General features: G+C 38.2%; 1 protein-coding gene across 3 annotated transcripts; it reads left to right on the plus strand.

The window, feature by feature from the left end:
* Positions 1–84: 84 nt before the first annotated feature.
* Positions 85–20,406, plus strand: CCP110 (centriolar coiled-coil protein 110). Of its 3 annotated transcripts, XM_063344176.1 has the most exons (16): positions 85–178; positions 1,573–1,646; positions 3,026–3,182; positions 4,532–4,660; positions 6,118–7,762; positions 8,754–8,878; positions 9,023–9,206; positions 10,193–10,332; positions 10,708–10,824; positions 11,088–11,189; positions 11,461–11,577; positions 12,061–12,140; positions 12,747–12,809; positions 13,780–13,839; positions 14,413–14,495; positions 18,116–20,406. In XM_063344176.1, exons 3-16 carry the CDS (start codon positions 3,036–3,038, stop codon positions 18,166–18,168), a joined length of 3,045 nt encoding a protein of 1,014 aa, XP_063200246.1. In that variant the 5' UTR covers positions 85–178; positions 1,573–1,646; positions 3,026–3,035; the 3' UTR covers positions 18,169–20,406. The 3 variants fall into 3 exon arrangements, with proteins under 3 accessions (XP_063200246.1, XP_063200248.1, XP_063200247.1); XM_063344178.1 differs by lacking the exon at positions 14,413–14,495 and having other exon boundaries at positions 18,116–20,405; XM_063344177.1 differs by lacking the exons at positions 85–178; positions 1,573–1,646 and adding an exon at positions 1,944–2,074.
* Positions 20,407–20,547: the final 141 nt, after the last annotated feature.

Below are 20,547 nucleotides of genomic sequence, written 5' to 3' on the forward strand. Positions count from 1 at the left end.
ACCTGCCGTTTGCCCGCCTTCAGCTAACCGGCGCGTGGCCGCCGTCACAGCCAGCCAATCCCCGCTCGGCACCGCCCTCCGGCGCGCGCCGAGGGGCGGGGCCGGCACGTCCCGGGGCGGGGAAAGCCCCTCAGGTGAAGGTGGGAGGGGCGCTGCCAGAAAACATGGATTATCGCAGGTAAATAAACGGTGCAGGTAAAAAATAAATGGAGTTAGTTGAAGGGAAGGTACCGCTGCACAGAGTCACTGAAGACTTGCTTGTCTGGAAAGTGTGTTGGAGGGGTTCCCAACTATGCCAGCTAACTAATTTAAAATATAATATTAATATTAGTTATTTACCAGTTAATTATTTTATTTCTGTATACAATGTTATATATTGTGTATATTATATAGCTAGCTATCCATTTATGCCTGCTCATGAACTAAAGCCGAGGCCTGATCCTGTGAGGAGAGCTGAGCTGTGCCAGGGCCCACAGCTCCCACCCATGGCCTCAAGTTGCACCAGGGGAGGTTCATATTGGATATAAGGAAAAATTTCTTCACCGAAAGGGTTGTCAAGCGTTGGAACAGGCTGCACAGGGAAGCGGTGGAGTTGCCGTCCCTGGAGGTATTCAAAAGACCTGTAGCTGTGGTGCTGAGGGACACGGTTTAGTGGTGGACTTGGCAATGCTGGGTTAAAGGTTGGACTTGATGATCTTAAGGCCTTTTCCAAGCAAAACAATTCTATGAGAAGGTTCTGGTGGGGAGGGCCATCCGCTGTTACCACTATGTGTGAGAAAAAGCATAAGCAACTGGAAAGAATCCAGAGGAAAGAGCAACAAGACAGGGAAACCAGTGAAGGCTGAAGAAACTGGGCTTGTTTAGTCTAGAAAAAGAACAGCGAAGCAGAGGAAATAGTTTGTCTTAACATAAATGAGTTTTTTGACTTTTTTGGGGTTTTTTTTTGTGTTCTCAATGGGAAGGAACTGACTCTGCAGTGAGGAACTCTTGCCAGCCAGAGGTGTAACAGGAAATCTTCTCAACTGGATTTAATTTTTTTTTTTAAATAGCTGAGATAAATATATGTCACATATTGTCCTAGCTGGTTCTGAGCATCTTATATATTTTTTTCTGTCTATGGTTTAGTGCTTCTGTTATGTGTATCTGAAGAAAAATCAAACATATATATGCAGACACATAACGAATAATGGAATGTGTAATTAAATGTCTTGTGTATTTAAAATTTTTTTGATACACAGCAGCATTTGTTAAGACTTAAGATGAAGATTTAAATAAACCCTCAATAATGTTTAACAAGTTGAAGACGTAACAGATGAAGGAGTTGTTTTTTGAAACAAGAGCGACAGCTTTAACATCTCCAAATGCTCCCTGGGAACTAGATGTTTCCATAAATTTAAATTCATTTTCCCTGGGCCGAGTGCTGGCAAACAAGTGTGTATTTTCTGCCTGCCCTGCCCCGTGGGTGGGTATCAGCTGCCTCCCTGCGGAGGGATGGGATGTCTGGGGTGCCACAGCTGTATTATCCTCGCAGACCGCCTTAGCAAGTTCTCACGTTTATCTTTCTCATCACAGCGCATCCAGCGAAACCGATACCTGCTGCCAGCGCATTTCTGGCCCTGACTATCCAAGGGCTGCACAGCCACATGGTACGTAATGTGATGAAGCAGAATAGGCTTCACCCGTGCCCACAGGGGAACCTGTCTTGGAGTCCTAGAGTAGCAGGATGGCCATCAACCCCACCTCGAACCTCTGGAAATTGGAGCTGCCTTTGTCTGCGAGCTCCCCCAAAGATCACAGACGTGTCCAGCGGGGCTGGGTTATGTGAAGGGGTTTGTAGATCTAGCTCACATCCTTTCGAAACAAAATCAAGAGGGTTTTGTCCCCAAATTCTCGGCCCAAGAGAAGGCGGTGCCCGGCCGGCGGCCCGCCCCGCGGAAGGCGGAGCGGAACCGCGGTGGGCGCCGGGGCCGGTAGTGTTGCGGGCGGCGGCGCCGGGCCGTTGCCTGGAGGCGGTGGGGCAGCGCCGTGCAGGGTGGCCGGGAGCGGCCGGGCTGGGGCTCCGGGCTCCGCGCAGGTACCGAGCGGTTCGCCGGGAGCGGCGGGGCCTCGCGGGGGAGGGCCCTGTGCCGGGCCGAGTCCCGCGGGGGGACAGCGGCCGTGGTGCGGGGAGGGCCGCGGGGCCCGGCCCGCCGGTGCCGCCTCCTGGGAGCCGGTGTGGAGCAAGTGTGGGGCTGGGTGGCCGAAGGGAGGGGAGGGGCGAGGCGAGGCTGCCCCCCGGGCCCGGCAGCTGGGCTCCTGCCGGGGCGGTCAAGGGGGCTCCGTGCGCTCGGAGCGGGCGGGAAGAAGGCAGTAATCGGCCGAAGGGGGTGTGCGAGGGGAACAAAAGCGTTGTCAGGCCTTGGCAGGTGGTGCTTTGCTCTGTTTTTACTCCGGTAGGCACGGGCAGCGTGAAATATGGAGGCTCTTTTAAGGAAACGAGGCTGCAATTTGGTTTTTTGGTGGAAGCGTTGGCGGCTATTCATACAGGGTTGTATGGAGGAGGAGGCTCATGGGAGTGAGACATAAATTCCTCTCATTGCCCTAAATATAAAGGCTGGTCTTCTTTTAATACCATCTTAATTCTTTTAATTTTTTTTAATTTGGCTGCAATTATATTTATTGGGGTTTTTTTAGAGTTGATAGGATCTATCTGATAGTTGTTGGAGACCTTAAAGGCTTAATGTTTGATGGAAGTTGTCAAGATTATCTGTAGCGTGTCTTGTTTTGTAAATCTTTATTATCTCAATGCTTGCTTTCATCTCAGTGTACCTGTGATCATCTTTTTTTGCTTATGCAAATTCTGTTTTTACATGGGAAAAAAATAACAGCTTTGCAGCTTTTGTTAATGATAGGAAGAAGAGAAACTTAATTGAGTTTTCTGATGTATAATTTGCTTCCCAGAATATAGTGATACAGAATTAGTTGTGCTGTTTTCCCTTCATGGTCTTGGAACTACATAGAAGAGTAATGTTATTACTCTTTGCAGCTTAGTTAACATGAAGATGGAGGACTATGAAATATTCTGTAGGAAGCATCTTTCCAGAATCCAAGAAGAGGCAATAAAAAAAGAAACCTCTTTCACTGTTCAGCACAAAAATACCTCCCTCATTCAATTCCATGGAGTTCCTGTGCTTTCCCCTCTGGTAAGGCTTTTTTTTTTTTTCTTTTTCCTTTTTCTTTTTCTTTTTGTTTCCTCCCTGGTGTGCTAACTGTGCTATTGGCACTAGCTTTGATGTCCACACGTAATGATTCTACTGAAGGTACAGTTTGAGGTATCATCTGGCCTACTGCTTTGTGTATTCTAATTATTCCTAGCCTTAATTTTACTAAGTAAAGGGGTAAAGTACACTTTTTTTGACATTGACTACATTTGCTTCCATTTCTTGAAACCTGTTATCTTCTTATCCTTCTTACAAGGGGAGTAAAAATGTTTGTGATATTAAATAGATTAATGTTATTGCTGGGCTTAACATCATGTAAAATCATATTGACATTCCAAATATTGAAGTGAGTTTGTTTAAAAGTGTCCAAAAAAAAAAAAAGTGCAAATAGGATATACTGAGATAGTTAAAAAGCTTTTAAGTAATTCTCTTTTTTGCATGTGTTTACAGATTCCTCTAATGTATTTCACAGGCTCATCAATTATGTTAAGTCATTCTATGCTTAATGCAAACAGAGCCAAGCAGAAGACTGTGGGTAGTTTGTGCAACAGTGCAGCTGACTTCCTTGTTTCAGTGGTGGGAGGTTTGAATGGAGAGACTCTTAACCACGATCTCCAAAAATCATGATACGTTGGAGACTAAATGATATACTGTAATATTTTTAATTTCCAAGTGGGCTGATATTTTAAGGTTTCATAGAATAAATGCATAATTTGACTTGAGACTACTTAATTTTGTAGAACTTTGTGAAACCATTTCTTGTAGAAGTAGTTTTGTAGATCTAGTTTTGACTTTTATCCAAACTACATATTCTAAAGTACTAACTTGGAAGATTTTCAGACTCTGATTTCTGAAAGGATCCAGAAGGCTGCTTGCATGCATTTCTGTCATGTTGTGAAATTCACCTCTGGATCAAGAAAGCTTAATAGTTTGAGTATGGGTAGGAAGATAGGTCACAGAGAGCTCTACAGGATGCCCAAACCTCCCATCTCCATAGAGGACTGGGAAAGACCTGTCCTGCGGTCTGAGTGCTGTGTCATTTGAAGTTGGTACTGTAGCATGTAATGTTCATGCAGATTTTTTATAAATGATCTTCTAAATTCACGTTCATTTGCATGTGTGCCAAGAAGGCATTTTGTGCGTCTTCCATTAAAAAAAAAGTATAATTGGTTAAAAAGAAACTGGCATTTAAAATGTGCACAAAAGTCTCAGGTGATTGTTGTTCATCTATTATTTTGTTTTCGTTTTTTGTTTCAAATTTATTTCTGGAATTCTGTATTGAAATTTGCATTTAGTGATATAAACCATGTTTCTTACACTCTGTTTTGCAGCTTAGCCTTGAAAAGAAAAAGGAAATACAGCAGTATAAACAGAAAGCACTGGATCTAGAGGCCTGGAGACAGAACTCCCGAAAAAGAGCTTTATTGAATCGTGTCCAGGAGATTCTGGAAAATGTTCAGGTAGTGTTAGTCCAAAGCCTTCTTACAGCTTTACAGAAAACCTCTGCTTATAGACTTCTTGAGAAAGTGCTGGGGTTTAAGTATTCACCAGTATAAACATGAAATTAATAGCAGTTAACTCTGCAGAACTAGCATTTGCTAGTATTTCATGCTACATTACCTGATAATTGACTATTTAGTGATAATATCTACGTTCATTGTAATGCACGGGACTTGCTTTTCACTGCTTGTTTTGGTATATGTGAAAAACGGACCACACCAGATGACTGACTGTTGCTTTTGTAACTGTGTTTGAAACAGCTAGATTGTAAAAAGCAAATGGAACAAAACCAGCAGTGTTAGAGTTTGCTTTATTTGCAGGCTTGTAGTTTAATCAGAAAATAATCTATTTTCAACCTTACAATTACAGAATTAAAATTACCTTTGCAACAATTCGTAATTCTGTTGTGTGCTTTATAATTTTACTGCAACTATTTTGTTTTCTTTGCAGCTTCAATGATGAATTTAGTAGAGGTTTAAATTGAAAAGAATATTAAATACATCTAATCAAGCAGGACTATTTGTCTTTGAAACAGTTGTAATACAGTCTTTACATTAACCTGTTGCTTAAACAAGTACCATTAATGCTGAATTTGTTGAGTTACTAAGGTGGCAAACAAAACCTACTTGTTTGCATCGTTTACTGGAGTGTACATGGCAACAGTCATCTGGCTTGGGATTTGAAGAGTAGACCAGGAACATATATATTCAATACAAAAATAAGGTAGCTTTTTTTTTTTTTTTCCCCCAAAGGTGTTCCCTTGATAATTGAGTTGCAACACATATGATAACCTGTAGGATAATTTTAGTGTGAAAATCCTTTTAAACAAATGCTGGCTAGAAGTAGCATTTAATTCTCGCTTAAATGAAGTTGGTTTTCCAGTTACTTGACAACTGAAAACTTATATTTAATTGTCTCTGGATTAGTAAAGAAATGAACAAATTATTTTATAGTTCCACTTTTTTATTAGGCATTTTGTTGATTTGTTCTTGGTTGTCTAGAGGTTAGTCTATATTTCATTCTGAAATTTTTCAATTACATTTCCTATTTGATATAAACATGTTTTCATATTTTAAGAGGAATCTTGCAAGATAATTTGAAGCCATAAAATTATTTGAATATATCCAGATTGCCTTATGAAGAAAAGAGCATCTTTGCATTCATATACTTGGTATCAGTAAAAATGCTGAGTGGACCATTATTCAAATGTATATTTTAATTCCAATAACCTCTTATTGTGAAGAGCTCTGTATCGTAAGTAATTTGTAGGAAATCAGTAACAGTTGAACTGAAAATTTTTATTGGTTTTAAGGTGGTAGCATTCTTCTTCTTAAATTCAGGTGAAGCTTGCAGAAATTTTAGAATCTGAGGAGATTTAATTGAAAATGTATGATTTTTTTTCAATTTTTATTTGCAGATCAGGAAAGAACCTAGCATGAGTTATGTGAATGCACAGGAGGCTGAAAATACTTTCCCTGATTCAGATTCAAAAGCTTCAACTGAATTCACAGCTCTGTCAGATGTCAATGTGGCATGTTCTCCTGAAAGGCATGGTTCCACGGAGCTTAAAAAGACACCAGAACTTATGCCAGCAGACACTGCAGGGCAGGTGACACCAAATGTGGCAGAAGTAGTTAAAGCAGCAGAAGAAAATGTCTTTTCAAAGCAAACTGAGAGTCACTTCTCAAAAGACATACCTTGTCCAAGGGCTGAATCTCCTGACAACATGCATGATAAGCTTGCGTCGCATGCTTTGCAAAAGCAAGAGGGACTAGGAGTGCCACCATCCGATGAGGAAGTCCAAGATCCATATGTCATGAGTCTTCAGAACCTGATGAAGAAATCTAGGGAATGTATAGAGAAAGAGCAGACAAAGCGTAGCTCAAAAAATAATTCAAAGAGAAGTATGAGTGAAAGTCATTCAGATAAAGAAAATGACGGCGTTAAAACAACGGACTCTGTGAAAGAAAGAGTAAAGCTCATAGGCAGAAGTTGCACCACTCTGACGCTTGATAAACCCAGTCTTAATAAATCAAATACCCTTCTCCAAGGTGCCTCTACTCATACAAGTAACACAAGTATGTCAACTTTATCCAGTTTTTCTAAAGTGGACATACCAATGAGAGTTGGAACACCCCCATTCGTGGATTCAGATTCGGACGAAGAATTTAAAAAGACTTCTATGTTTGATCGTGACAGTAGCATTGTCAGGAGCCTCACGGGCTCTTATGCCAAATTGCCGAGCCCAGAGCCAAGCATGAGCCCTAAAATGCACCGAAGGCGCCCGAGACCTTTATCAATGGGGCACATTGTTATAAATAACCCTGTGAATGCTTATGAGTTAAGTCCTAAAGGCAAGGGTAGAGCGATGGATTTAATCATGCAAGATATTGCTGATAAAAATAATGTGTCTGAATCAGCACCAAAGTTCATGGTGGACTTCACTATGGTTTGCCCTAGCAGAGCTCCTGGAATCAACAGGAATTCTTCAGGCCCCTGTGATGGGCTGAGGGTTGGCAAACCAAATCGCCATTCCTTTGGGCTCTTCGAAAGCAAAGGAACATTGTCGGCTACAGTGGAAAGACAGGTAGTGACGGACAGCAGAGGGCCATATAAAGTAGAGACTAGCACTAATATTGTAGCTCCAAAATTGAATGAGCCATTTGCCATCAGTCAGTCTACAGTAACGCAGAAGGTCCTCACTGTGAATGAAACCAAACCATCTAGTTTGCTAGAAAATACTAAATGTAATTCTCCAATAGAACTCAATAAATCTTACGATGTAGAAAACCCATCCCCCCTACTAATGCAGAGCAAGAGTATGCAAAAGCAGATGGACACTCCGAGTATTTCCCCAGCAAATGAGCAGTTTCTAGAAAATAATTTTGAAAAGGTAAAACGTAGACTTGATCTGGACACTGAGAACTGCCAAAAAGAAAACACTCCCTGTGTTCTAACAGTTGGAATGGAAGAACAAGAGAAGCAGTGGTTACAAGAACAGAAATATCCTGTGGGATCAGTTTACATTACCAAGAATACAGCCCCTGATAGTATTGCAAAAGGTAAAAGATTTCCTGTAGTTGATGTTTTTTCTTAAACTTCTCAGTTTATAAATCTTTCAGGAAAAAAAAACCCAATGATCGTTAGTCATTGGTGTTTCTAAGTATGTGTATATATCAAAAGGCTAACATTTTATTGCGTGTAAATTATCTTTTTTTCAGTAACCTCATTATTTCTCTAATTTTTAATTAATGACAAATTCTGAAATTCAGCTTGCTACTTCAGACGTTTTTTAACTGTTACAGAATGGTGTAATTGCTGTCTTAGGAGTCCCTTGGAGTCAAAAGTCTTAAAACAGTTATTTGTAACAAATACTTGATTAAAAAAATTATGAGGAAACATTATCAAAAACATTGTGTATCAGTTTTGTGAATTCTGTATGTATTCTCAAGGGTATTATTTGACAGCACAAATATTAATTTCCCATTTGAAAGTAGAAATTGGAATTTAGTTTTACTCAGAAAAATATGTCTTATTCCATGAGGTCTAAATAAGACTACTAAAAGAAAAGATAGCCTGTGTAAAAGTAAAGAAAATACCTTTTAATAGGTTGCAAATCACTATATAGGTATTTTCTTCGAATTGAAGACTGTTACATCTCTATGTGTCTCTACCAAATCAAGCTGAAGTGGCATAAATGATTTTAATTCGCTCAAGCAAGTGTAAGTATGTTATTCTTGGAACTAGATTTTTGTGTCCTTATTTTAATACAGGCTCAGTTGGTGTTACTGCTGTCCCATTCATGTGCTTATCCCACAGATATCAACATGCAAATATTCTGAAAGACTGTAGTAACTGATGAGGTTCTTAGCAGTACTTAATGGAAACTTGATATCAAGGTTCTTTGCAATACATACTGGAAACCCGATATCAAAGATACGTTGTACTTTCTTACTCACGATGCAAATTACTGCTGTTAAAAGCATGTATGTCTGTGGCAAAGATCACATAGAAATTATTTAATACTTGATTCTTTGTAATGTATCTTCTCAGAAGATATTTTAAAAACTAAAATGTTGGCCTTTGAAGAAATGAGGAAGAGACTTGAAGAACAGCATGCACAACAACTGTCGATTCTGATAGCTGAACAAGAGAGAGAACAGGAGAAATTGCAGAAGGTAAGGTAAAAAGAGGAAAAATTCTAAGCTAAGGATGTGTGTGTTGTACTGCAGTTTGTCAGGAAGCAGTTGATTTTAAAGTGTATATACTACTGCTTTGCAGGGTTAGAAAAATAGTCTTATAGATGATTCTTTCTTTTGTAGGAACTGGAAGAGCAGGAGAGAAAGTTGAAAGGAAAGAAGGTCGCTACAACAGAAATAGAAATTTCCAAAGTGAATATTAACAGCAGGATGGAGTTGGAGTGGAGGAAAAAAAGCGAAAGTGGCTTCCTGGAAAGTGTGCAGTCTCAGCTGGAGACAGTCCATAATGCAAACTCTACCAGCATTGGTAAAAATGAGAGGGTAGAATATAGATTAAATGTTGTGATATACTTTGTTCTACAGTGCTTGACTGGACCAGCTGCCCCACCGCATTGATAAATGCAGGGTTCCTATTGTAGGGTGCTTGTTGGTCAGGAGATGTGGGCAGCTGCTGCCTTCAGCTGTTGACAGCATGTGTAAAACATTCTGTGTTGCATCTTTGTCTAGCTGACATTTAGCGCAGTTTCAGCCGTCCTTTTACTGTTGCATATATTACATTTGTGTATAATTGTTATAGAGCATGTTTGAGGAAAACAAGCTGAGTAAAGTCATTTGATCAAGGACGAGGAGGTGGATTTGCATCGTGTCACAGAAGGTTCATCCTCATGCCAGGTAGCTGCACAGTTTGTGTAGGAGGATTAGGAGGGCTCTGCCAAGGGGTCCTGATTGCAAGGAAGTACAGCTGTAGCTGATGGACTGCCTCTCACCTGTTCCAGAACATTATGAAATGTTTTGTTTTGTCTTCTGTTTAGCAAATTTTGCTAAGAAATTAATTGGAAATACTCAGATTTCTTCTTGCCTATAATTGACCTTGTAAACAAAGCTACTACCTCTGAGATGAGTTCTGTTTCTTGATTGTATTAACGCCCACTTACCACAGATGGAAACTGGGTATTCTAATAGTCAAACAGCAAAGGAACTTTTAATTTGAGAGTAAAATTGCTGAATTATTCCTTATTCATCTTTAGGATCCATGATAGCAACATTAAACACTTTAAAAACATTTTCTTTGAGATGCTTTGTGAATAAGAACAGCACTGGGAGCTGCTTTGTTCTTAAGCCCAAAAAGCCTTCCTGACTGCAACCAGAGTTCAAGTTTATATATGTGCTTGATTTTTATCTGCATTTGTGTGTTTGTGTATGTATCTCTGTATATATGTACATACACACATATAGTCGTTACTTTATGGACAAAGTCCGCGTGTTGAACTGTACATTCTGATTTACATGCAGGTTTTGCTCATACTACGACACCTAATACCTTTGCTTCAACAAGTGAAACTTCATTCTTTCTCTGGGGACCGTCAGGTAGTGGAGTTATAAAAACCTCAGTATCTAGGCCGAGTAACAGGATCAAAACTAGGTGGACTCAGGTAAGGGAAAAAAAAGGTTTATTTATAACTTTAAAAGCCCTCTAGTTTTTGCAAGACACTTGTAGTTTTACAATAGCTGTGCAGTAATAAATCTCACAGAAAAGTTTAGTATCCCTTCCTATATCAACTTTGATTACACAAGAGAACTGTATAGGATGTTTTTCTTGTTGTTCATATATACAAAATAATCATAACAATATATTGCTTCTGCTAAGTTATTATTATGGTGGGTACTTCTGTCCTAGACAAAACTTTATCAACAGCTTTTGTCTTACTTGAAAGCTTTTGTCACGTGATTGATGTTATTTAAGAATTAATTCATAATTCTTGCTTTTTTTAATTGAATGTTTAAAAGACTGTTCTTTTCTTTTTAAGGTTTTCAGTCCAGAGATACAAATGAAGTTTGATAAGATCACTGCTGTGGCAAAGGGGTTTCTCACTCGTAGACTCCTGCAGACAGAAAAACTGAAACATCTTAAGCAAACTGTAAAAGTAAGATCAGTGTTATTTTACTGTGCAGCTTCTCCTGTTTTTTTTTGCTCATATCTTCAATTGACAGGTGAAATAGTGCATTTTCTGCTTTCAGACTAATTTGGGAATGTCTGTCACATGAACACGTTTGAGTGTTGCATTGCTTAGTATCTTAAGGTCCAGGTCAAACAAAGACTGTACATCCTACGTGTACAGTTTGTAATGATTCCTTTGTTGTGAAGGATTATGCCTGGTGCTTAATCTTATTTTCCTGTCTTCCCCAGGATACTGTGGAGTTCATAAAAAATTTTCAGTCTGAAGCACCATTAAAAAGAGGAAATGTTTCAGCACAAGATGCGTCCCTTCATGAAAGAGTAATGGCTCAGGTGACACAATTTAAACCTTTGTTTTTCTTGGCTCCTAGCTATTCTGCTTTGTAATATAAATACATAAAACCTTCACAGTGACTTTGTTTAAAGGAAAAGGTTTAAATTATGACTGTGAAGAGAAGATTGCGTTTTTGTGCTGATGCATTGAAATTTCAAAATTATCTTTTCAAGTGTTATGTTTAGATTGAAAGCAAGAGCTTGATGATCAAAACCATGGGAATGTTAACTTGACTGAGTATTTTATTAAAATTTTAATTATTCTTTCCAGCTGCGAGCTGCTCTATATGACATCCATGACATCTTTTTTACGATAGAAGCATCAGAAAGAATGAATATTCTGCGTCATGATCGTGAAGTTCGTAAAGAGAAGATGCTCAGGCAAATGGTGTGTTATAGTCAAGAGAATGTAAACTGTTTGAAGACTTTAAGTACTGAATCATTTTACTTTTAAGAGATTCTCCCTCACCTGGTAAAAAGTTTTTTTAAATCTAAATTGTCATTTAATTATGCTTCTGAAGGTGACTTTCGTCAAATAAAAAAAGAGGTCTCTGCAGTACATTAATATGTTGAAACTTTTAAAGTGTAGATGTATAAAAAAGAGAATGAAAAACATGGTGAAAGTAATAACAAAAAGTTCATACTTTAAATAAGAATTTATTATGGCACACAAATATTTAAAATATGATAATATGCGGAAGATCCTTAAATTTAAAAAAAAAATAAAAAAACCTTTGAATTTATCAGTACTGAAAACACCGTTGGTTTTGTTTGTTGGGTTGGTTTGTTTTTTAAGTAGGGGCAGTCCAGTGGGATTAAGCTCAATAAGAGCAATAACTAGTGTTACTGTTGGTTCTTTTGCCTTTTTTAGGATAAAGTAAAGAGCCCAAGAGAGAGAGTGACGCTTTCAACAGCTACACAGAAATCCCTGGACAGGAAAAAGTACATGAAGTATGTGCTGTTCTCCCTTTGTGGTGGTGGTGGTGGTGGTGGGGGGTCGGAGTGCAAGAGGATGGGTAGGAGGCACTGGAAATAGTGAAAAGAGGTTTTTGGAGTAACAGCTTCTTTGCAAACTAGTATCTCCCCTAGGAAGAATTAATTTAAAAAGTCTTCAGGTGTGTGGTGATTTACTAATAGTAGTCTACTCTTACTTTTAAAATACTTCTTGCTTGTAAGTTGTACATTTATGCTGTATTTCAGTGGTGAAGAAAATGATCCTCGTGCACTTTGTTTATGGCTGATTTTGTAAATTGTAAAAAGTGCTCCAAATTCTTTTATCAGTCTTTCTAAAGTGCCTAGCAAGAGATGTTCTTGGTAGAGTATCTCTGGCAAAGTTTTTTTGGGGGATGATAGCAGGCATGATCCTGCAACGCAGCAAACTGAATGGTTGTGTTACACTTGCTTATGAGTGAAAGGTGATAATCTGTATGTAGCACTGCTCTGGCAGTATTGCATGTAGATGTGGATCCTGTTGTAGGATTTCTTTTACTGTTTCTCTTCAAGACCTAGATGATGATTTTGTAATTTAAATATGTTTCAATACTTTTGTTTTTCTAGGGCCTCAGAAATGGGAATGCCAAGTAAAAAAATAATCATAAAACAAAAAACTCCTGAAAGCCGGTGAGTAAAGATTGCTTGTATTAGGATGCTTTTAAAGAACTGTCTTATAATGATAGATTCTTTGATCTGTGTTGCTGGTTTGCCATCAGTCAGCTCAATTCCTGGTGCTATTATGACAGACAGTAATGAAATCTGATTTAACATCGTCTGTGAAAGGGGATTATTAGCTCATTAGAAGTTAGAAAAGGTTTATTTTCTTCAGAGTCAATTCTGAAATTTTATCTTCGGAAATTATTTATTTATGGCTTTAAATCTCTGTTCAGGTTCAAGTTCTTTCTCTGAGATACAGCATTAGTATCTCTTAAGCTTCAGTTTAACATGACTACTTTTCTTAATACCCTTTACTTTGCAATGTAATTATTGATAATCTTATCTTTAGAAAGCTGTCAGAAAACAAGTGGCTTTCTGTTGCGAGGAACAGTTCTTGCTTCTGGATTATGTGATTGTTTGCTTAGATCACCGAAATTTCTGTGTTCAATACTTGCTGTTCAGGAAGACAGCAGTCCTCCTCTTATGAGGTCTGCACCTCTTTCTAGTATAAAAAGTCAGATACTTGTCATCCCTAAACAATTTTTATCCCATGCTTACCCAGAAGCTTTGAAGACGTGCTGTCTACTAATACACCTCAATCTTCAATGACTTAAGCGATTCAGTCCTTTATTTTCAGTATGTCCTTATTAATGACTAGGAACGCAAGGCACTGTTGAGTGAGTTTTATCTGTGTGCTTTTTGGTTTCTTTGTTTTAAATAGCAGAACTAGTAATCCTATTCTGGAATTTTAATTCCCGTCACTTTTTCACTTTTGCCTATGCAGCATCTGCATTGCAGAACCTGTTAGCATTCCTGAAATTTGTTATGTGAAACATAATGCAGAATTTGGTATTCCTTGTGAATGGTTTGTTTTGGTTTGGTTTTTTTTTGTTTTTTTAGAGGAGAGAAAAAACGCTAATAAAAGTTTGTATTCTAACAGCGTACTTCAACCAAATCAAGGACAGAATGCCCCACTTCATAGACTGCTCTGCAGACAAGGGTAAGGGCACAGCATGTTTATAGCCTAAAGATGAAAGTATACGTGAAGTGCAAGAGCACAGCAATTTCTGAATAATATTTACACATACTACTGCAAGTGTTGTTCAAAGTAAAAATAATTACTTCTCACAGTATTTTGAGAGAGTGATGAAGGTTTGTTTTACCTTATACTGCAAGAAAATATTTAGTGTTCTCATCCTCTTGCGTATTGTCTCCATTTTCACTTTGTTCCAACATTTCTATTTGTAACATTCATTCCATGAAGCTTTGCTTCCACTTAATGAAATATGTATATTTTTAAATGTTGACTGTAATGCCACAGTATCTGAACTGAATAAATTTCTTAAATAGAGTTTTAAAAATCTGTTCACGGGGAGATGTTCTCCTATTTAATGTATCTACTTAAGCCATAATAATGCCAATAGAAATTGTACATGTACTCAGGAGGAGTCTCTGTGGGACACTGTAAAAAATGTTTTCATGCCAAATGCAGTTTGATAGTGTCTTTATATTTTTGGATACAGCCTTTCAACTTTGATGCAAGTGACTTATTAACTCTTTTATATTTAATTAGAACCCCTAAGACCTCAATGAAGGGGGTTCAGCAAAATAGAAAGAAGGCCCCAGAGAGCAGAGTGTCTAACAAGGCTGTTTCAGGTGTGTAGAAAATTGGTGCTTGGATCTTATAGTAAATAAGTTACTAGTATCTAGAAAAAGTAAGTGGGGGATATATTGTTTTCCTTTTCTCGTGCACCTGCTTTGCTATGTCTTAAATCTAACCTCTCTCTTTAAACAAACGTGCTCTCGTAACTCAACCATCCACTTCCAAATTCTATAAACGTAGTGTATAGAATGTACTGCACAGCTCACTTGCTTTCACTCACCAGATGCCCAGTCATAAAAAAAGTTTGCCAGATACATTCACTGTAACTGTTTGAGAAGTCAAAATAGACTTGGATTAGAATCTTAATGTCATTTGATTCTTAGTTCTGTACACACGTGTAACTTGTCATCAATACGAAGCCTATCGAAAAGACAGGAAGGACCTCTACCAGTTACAGTATTACAGAGGCTGTAGAAGAAAGTAGTAGCATAAGGGTGGTGTCAGTGTCTTTAGCAATGAGTTGAGATTTGGATGCCATCCCCAATCGCATGTAATTTATGCTCAGTTTGTAGTGGTCTACAGTGTGTTTTACCTTTGCGTCTGGCATCAGACATCCAATTAAAGCATTCTCTCTTGCACTTCTGTGTTGGCAGTGTGTGCTGCTCTAAGTAAGTCCCTGAGTTTATCTTAGTCGTAATTAATCTAAGTCATGACAGTTGATACTTGGCAATGAAAAGAATCCTTTGGGATATTCTCTAAATTTCTCTTTGCCTTTCTTTATTGCTACTTATTGAATATCTGGAAAGCCATTTAATGCCTTTGACAGTGGCCTTCTTGGAACTTAAAGCAGATGAGATATGTCTAACCAATTGTGTGCTGCCCAGTTCCGGTTGCACAGAACCTCACTTAGTGTTTGGACATCACATGTGTTCCCATGGCATAATACCAGTACTTCCGTATGATCCTTGATAAATAGCTTAGACTATTAATACTAAATGAATAGAAGTGCATTCTGAAATTATTAGATGGGGAACATTTGGCATGAAAGAAATAATCTGCATAATTTTTCGATAATGAAAATACATTAAGTTGAACACATTTAAATAGAACAGGGTTTTGTTTATATATAGGTAAAATATGAATAGTGAAAGGTTTGGCAGTATGTTGAATGTTGGCGGGTTTTTTGTTAGTTTCTTTTTAAACCTGTTTTTTGAAGTAATAAAGTGTCTTTTCAAGAGAGATCGTTGAAAATCATCTGTACTGAGGCAACAAATTCTGTCTGTGAAAGACCATAGACATAGAAACTCTAATCTCAAGTCAATTTGAAAAGAAAATGTAAAAAGCCAAACAAATGCACGTGCTGCTTTTATTTTAGTAGAAGTTTGCATTTCAGAAAATAAAGACTTGTAGCAGTGGTTTAGCCTAGGCAATACAGAGTTTTATTTATATCTGCAACTATGTCAGTCTGCTGTACTTCTAACCCATAATATTTCTATTTAATTTCTTGTCTTGATTCATCCCTGACTCCCAATTAAATTGTGCTTATTAGAGGGGCAAAAGGGAAGGAGGGTTAGTAGAATGCAACTATTTGTATATAATGTCACTCATGCATTCAAAATAGACATGAGACATATCCTCAGAAGAAAACAATAACATACTCATCCAACTGCTTACTACTTTCTTTTTTTTAAATTCTTCTGATTGTTGTTTTAAACTGCAAAGTGCTTTGTAGCTTTAATAGCACTCTGATTGATTGTTGCCTTTTTCCGTCAAGAGGGCATTTGTTTTAGGAATCAACTGGTGATCCTAAATTTAGTTTTTGTTGGTTTGTACTCCTTCAATCCAGAGTTCTGTGTTAAAGGGAAAAGTGTAAACTAATAAATCTGTAAAGAGTCTTATTTGTTGATTCTTGGTTTATTATTTTAAACAGGACAGAGATGCTCAGTCAATAGCCTGCAAGCCATGCCAGGCAGGGCGTTTAATGCGGTCTGATTGCATCAGAAAGAAGGTGGTTGAGATCAGGCTAATGCTGCAACTAGACCTGTTAATTTCCTTTGTTTCTGCCCAGTCTGAGTAAGTGTTGTGGAAAAGAAATATGTGGCATGAGGCACACAGAGTATCTGGGTGGCAGCAGCACTTGGCCAGGCCTGGTCTTTCCCACGTCCCGTTTCCTGCTCAGTCCAGGCTGAGCAGGAGCAGATTTCCCATGTGAGATGGCGTGTGCTGTGTGTTGGCGTCCAGCCAGCGCTTCAGGGAGGGTCAGACCTGCTGTGTGTGAGTAGCAGGTCAGTCCTATGTCACAGGAGAGAGGCCTCATGTAATTGCTCCCATGGCCACTGGAAATGGTTGGGTGATAATTGTATTTGGAAGGACTGTAACTCTTTTCAATTAAGCTTGGCTTCTTCAATTCCTTAGCCTAGATTACTGGGGTATTTTCCACCTCCCTATATGGTCTATTCTGTATGTGGGACTTCTATATAACTTGGAGTGGACTGGAGGAGGGTTGAGAGGTGGTGTTAAATCACTAATAAAGCCTCATGCCTGTCAGCTTGGTTGTTTGTCCTATGAGATGGCAGGTGAGCCGAAGAGCGCAGCATTGGAGAGTGTTGTGCCAGCGAGAATGCCTTTTTGTGTAGTGGGAAGCAGTGTGCAGAGGGGAGGGATCCTGCCGCGGTAAGGCCTCTGGGGGCATTTCCAAAGCTGCTTTGCACTGTGCTGAATGTGGCGCTCAGGCACCTGTAAGTAACCACTGCAACTCTGACAAAGAGTGACTGAAGATCCTGAAAAGGACTGGCACTTACTTTGTCACGTTCATTTAATTGCCTGGTAATTATTTCTCTTCCGTGGCTGTCCTCCATTTCCACTGCTCCGCACCACGTGGTATGCTTTTCACTGCTTTGTGTACATGTTTGCTCACGTTGCTGGACACTCTCCATACCTGCCTGAACCTAACAAATGCCGAGTTGTGCTACTTTTTAGCAGCCTGCAGTGCTAAATTCGTGTTACTGGAAGATACTTGTGCTATGCATAGTACAATATGGCTTTCTAAATATATATATGTGTGTATATATTTGTTCCATGTGGAGAGATTTATTTATTTATTTATTATTATTTTTATACTTTGGCGGCTTTCCATTCATAAGGGCTCAGCCTGATGACCATATTCATACCCCACATTTAATTCTGGCTATGTATATAGACACGTGGAAACCTATGGCTGCCTCTGGGTTTATTAATGTGGCAGCTGGGGTAAAGGAAAAAGTTATTTTAAATATTAGACTTGTATAATATTTTTTTAATTGATAGTTTGTTTAAAAGTAGTACATGGCATAGTTAAATTTATCAGTCATTTAATCTCTGTCTTGGTGATATGACTTATCTTTTAAAAACTTGTGAATTGCAGTTGTAGATGTAGCGTAGCAGAAGAGAAGACGGAATAGTTACTGAGGAAGGAAACGCTATAAAATGTCATTACTTTCAAACCTATAGGTAGTAAGGCATTTTGGGTGTAATATTATGAAAAATGTTGTTTTAAAAGTAGCCACTGAATATATAATGCTGCTTTAAAAAAAAATTGTCCTAAACTTTTTCAGCTATTTCTGTTGGATAACCCTTTTACAAAAAAAACAGTACTACTAATTGTAAAATGGCAATGTTTCTACTTCATTTTTAGGAGCATATGCAGGAAGAACCCAAAGAAAGAAGCCAAATGTTGTGACAATTTAAGAAGACAGCATTCACTGGGATAAAATGACTATTTTTTAATGATGGCATTCTCAGCACTGATTCAAATATTTCATCTTCTTTATGTATATTTAGAAATTATAAACATACTTTGTCATTTCCAGACAATGACACATTAATACAATCTGGCCTGGGAAGCTCTAATAGTTGTGGAAAAATTGCATGTTAAAGCTTATTATATATTCATACTACTGTGTACACATAAGATTCATAATCTTGTTTATTTAAAGACCACCAGAGGGCAACATTAAGTTATTTTGTGACTTATTAATTCTTGTGTCTGACATACGCTTTTTGCATTACTTAAAATTGCAATTTCTGTGTATGATTGCCACCATAAATTAGTTGTGTGTATATATTTTCAGTTTCATGATATAAAGTTAAAGCAGTTAAATAAGAAAAAACAAGAACTTAATTCAAACAAAACTGAATTCTTACACCTGAATTTGTCACCAGCCTTTTTGAATGTACTTTCTATATGAATGAGATTTACTTCAATTTAAATACTAATGACTTAAATGTTTTGCATTTCTGCTGAGTTGGACAGACACGGATCTGGATTAACTGGTGGGCAGACAGACGTATTTTCAATTGACTGTACTGAAACTGCACATTTATACACATGGTAGATGAAATCACTGTGCTGAAAGAGTCCTAGGATTATTTTTTTCCTTGCTGTCTACTGTATTTTCTTATGGAAACTACTTTTGGGCAAGATAAAGAGAAGTGCATGCTCTACAAAAATTTCGGAAGGCAAGATTTTAATTGTTTTACCATTTCAGACTTAAAAACGATTGTCCATAATAGTAATTCAGATATTTTATGTTTTGTTGATGACAATTGCAATTTTTCTGAGCAGTTTCTCTTCTACCGTGATCTAGGAGGCGCCATTGTACTGAAATCATGATTTTTGGAGGGGGAACCCTACCAAATCCCAACAAACACACTCTCATATTCATAAAAATCTAACATTAAAAGATCATAATTTACCTTGCTCTTCCTACATCTGATGGGTATTATCCTTCAACTTGAGGGGAGCAGAATTTTGTAACGTCTTTTAAAGAACTTGACACATGATGTTACGTTCAGAGTCCGATAGAGAAAAGGCAGGCTCTGTAAGTCTTTGCAGTCCTTACTCTTTTGCTCTGCATCAGTAGTAGCAGAGAACTGACTACCGGAATGTGAAATAGGTTATATTTTGTGATGTTTCCAGTATCGGTACAGTACAACACCCTCACTTTGGAAAGCTTGTAACATGTTGACATGGATATAAGGGAAAAAAAACAAAAAAAGACTGACCAAAAATTTTGTTGTGTTAAATAGTCAGCATGAAAGAGGAACATTAATGGTGGGATGAAGAGAGTATCTCTGCGGGCAGTGGCATTGCTTGTGGCACTAGTTGTGGCTTTTATCTACCACCCCGTCTGCCCTCTGCAGCTAGTGACATTGTTAAAAACAGATGTTTTTATTTTTACTGTTACTGGGTAACAGTAAGTTACCCAAATTGCGTACTTGGCAAATGGCAAAAATGCTGCCTAAACACTTTTAAGAATTACGCTCTTTACTGTGGCGTTTATTTGAAAGCTTGGGGGATGGCTCACTTAATAGTGTAAATTTAGGAGTTTACACCAGTGGGGGACCTGCCTCCTGCATGCAAATAGGATGGTGCTTTAAAATTTCAGACATAATACAGACAATGCCCCAGGTGAGCTTCCCACTCGCCCAGCAGGCGTCGAGGCTGTTCCGGTTCCCAGCTTTCCTTCAGGGTGGAAAACCTCTCAAGTGGGGGAAAAGTTCCAGTGACAGGAGTAACCGCTGTCACAGGTGACAAAATGTGCCGTTGGTACAACAGTGCTAAAGATTGATGGGTTTTAAAAGATGTTTTATGTGCTGTGATTATTAGCATAGGCAATATTGATGTAAAAATAGGTTTAGCTGAAGTGTTGGTATAAATGAATGCTCACCTTCTTTTCGGGTTTCACATCTAAACCTCTTTAAGCATGCTTCCAATACGTGTAATAAAACATCATAGCATGAGGCTTTTTTTTTTTTTAAACTTCCACGAGGCCTTTTTCTTGGTAAGTGCCAATTTGTTTTTGTACTTGATGTTTTGTATTTATACATATTTAATTTTGTCTTTTTATTTTGTGTGGAACTGTAATATCATTATAAAAGTGTATTTATTTTTGTACTTTATTTCATTTTCATTGGTCTTGCTTTTTACTTACGACATACTGCACAATAAACTTTAAATCTTTAAAAAGAACTGCATTTCTCTTTTTCTGGGCTGAAAGATCACTTGATGTAAAATCAGGAACAGGCAAACCCTGTGGTGCGACACCTCACAGCTCACTGATACTC

Source organism: Chroicocephalus ridibundus, chromosome 8, assembly GCF_963924245.1.
Source record: "Chroicocephalus ridibundus chromosome 8, bChrRid1.1, whole genome shotgun sequence".
Taxonomy (NCBI): domain Eukaryota; kingdom Metazoa; phylum Chordata; class Aves; order Charadriiformes; family Laridae; genus Chroicocephalus; species Chroicocephalus ridibundus.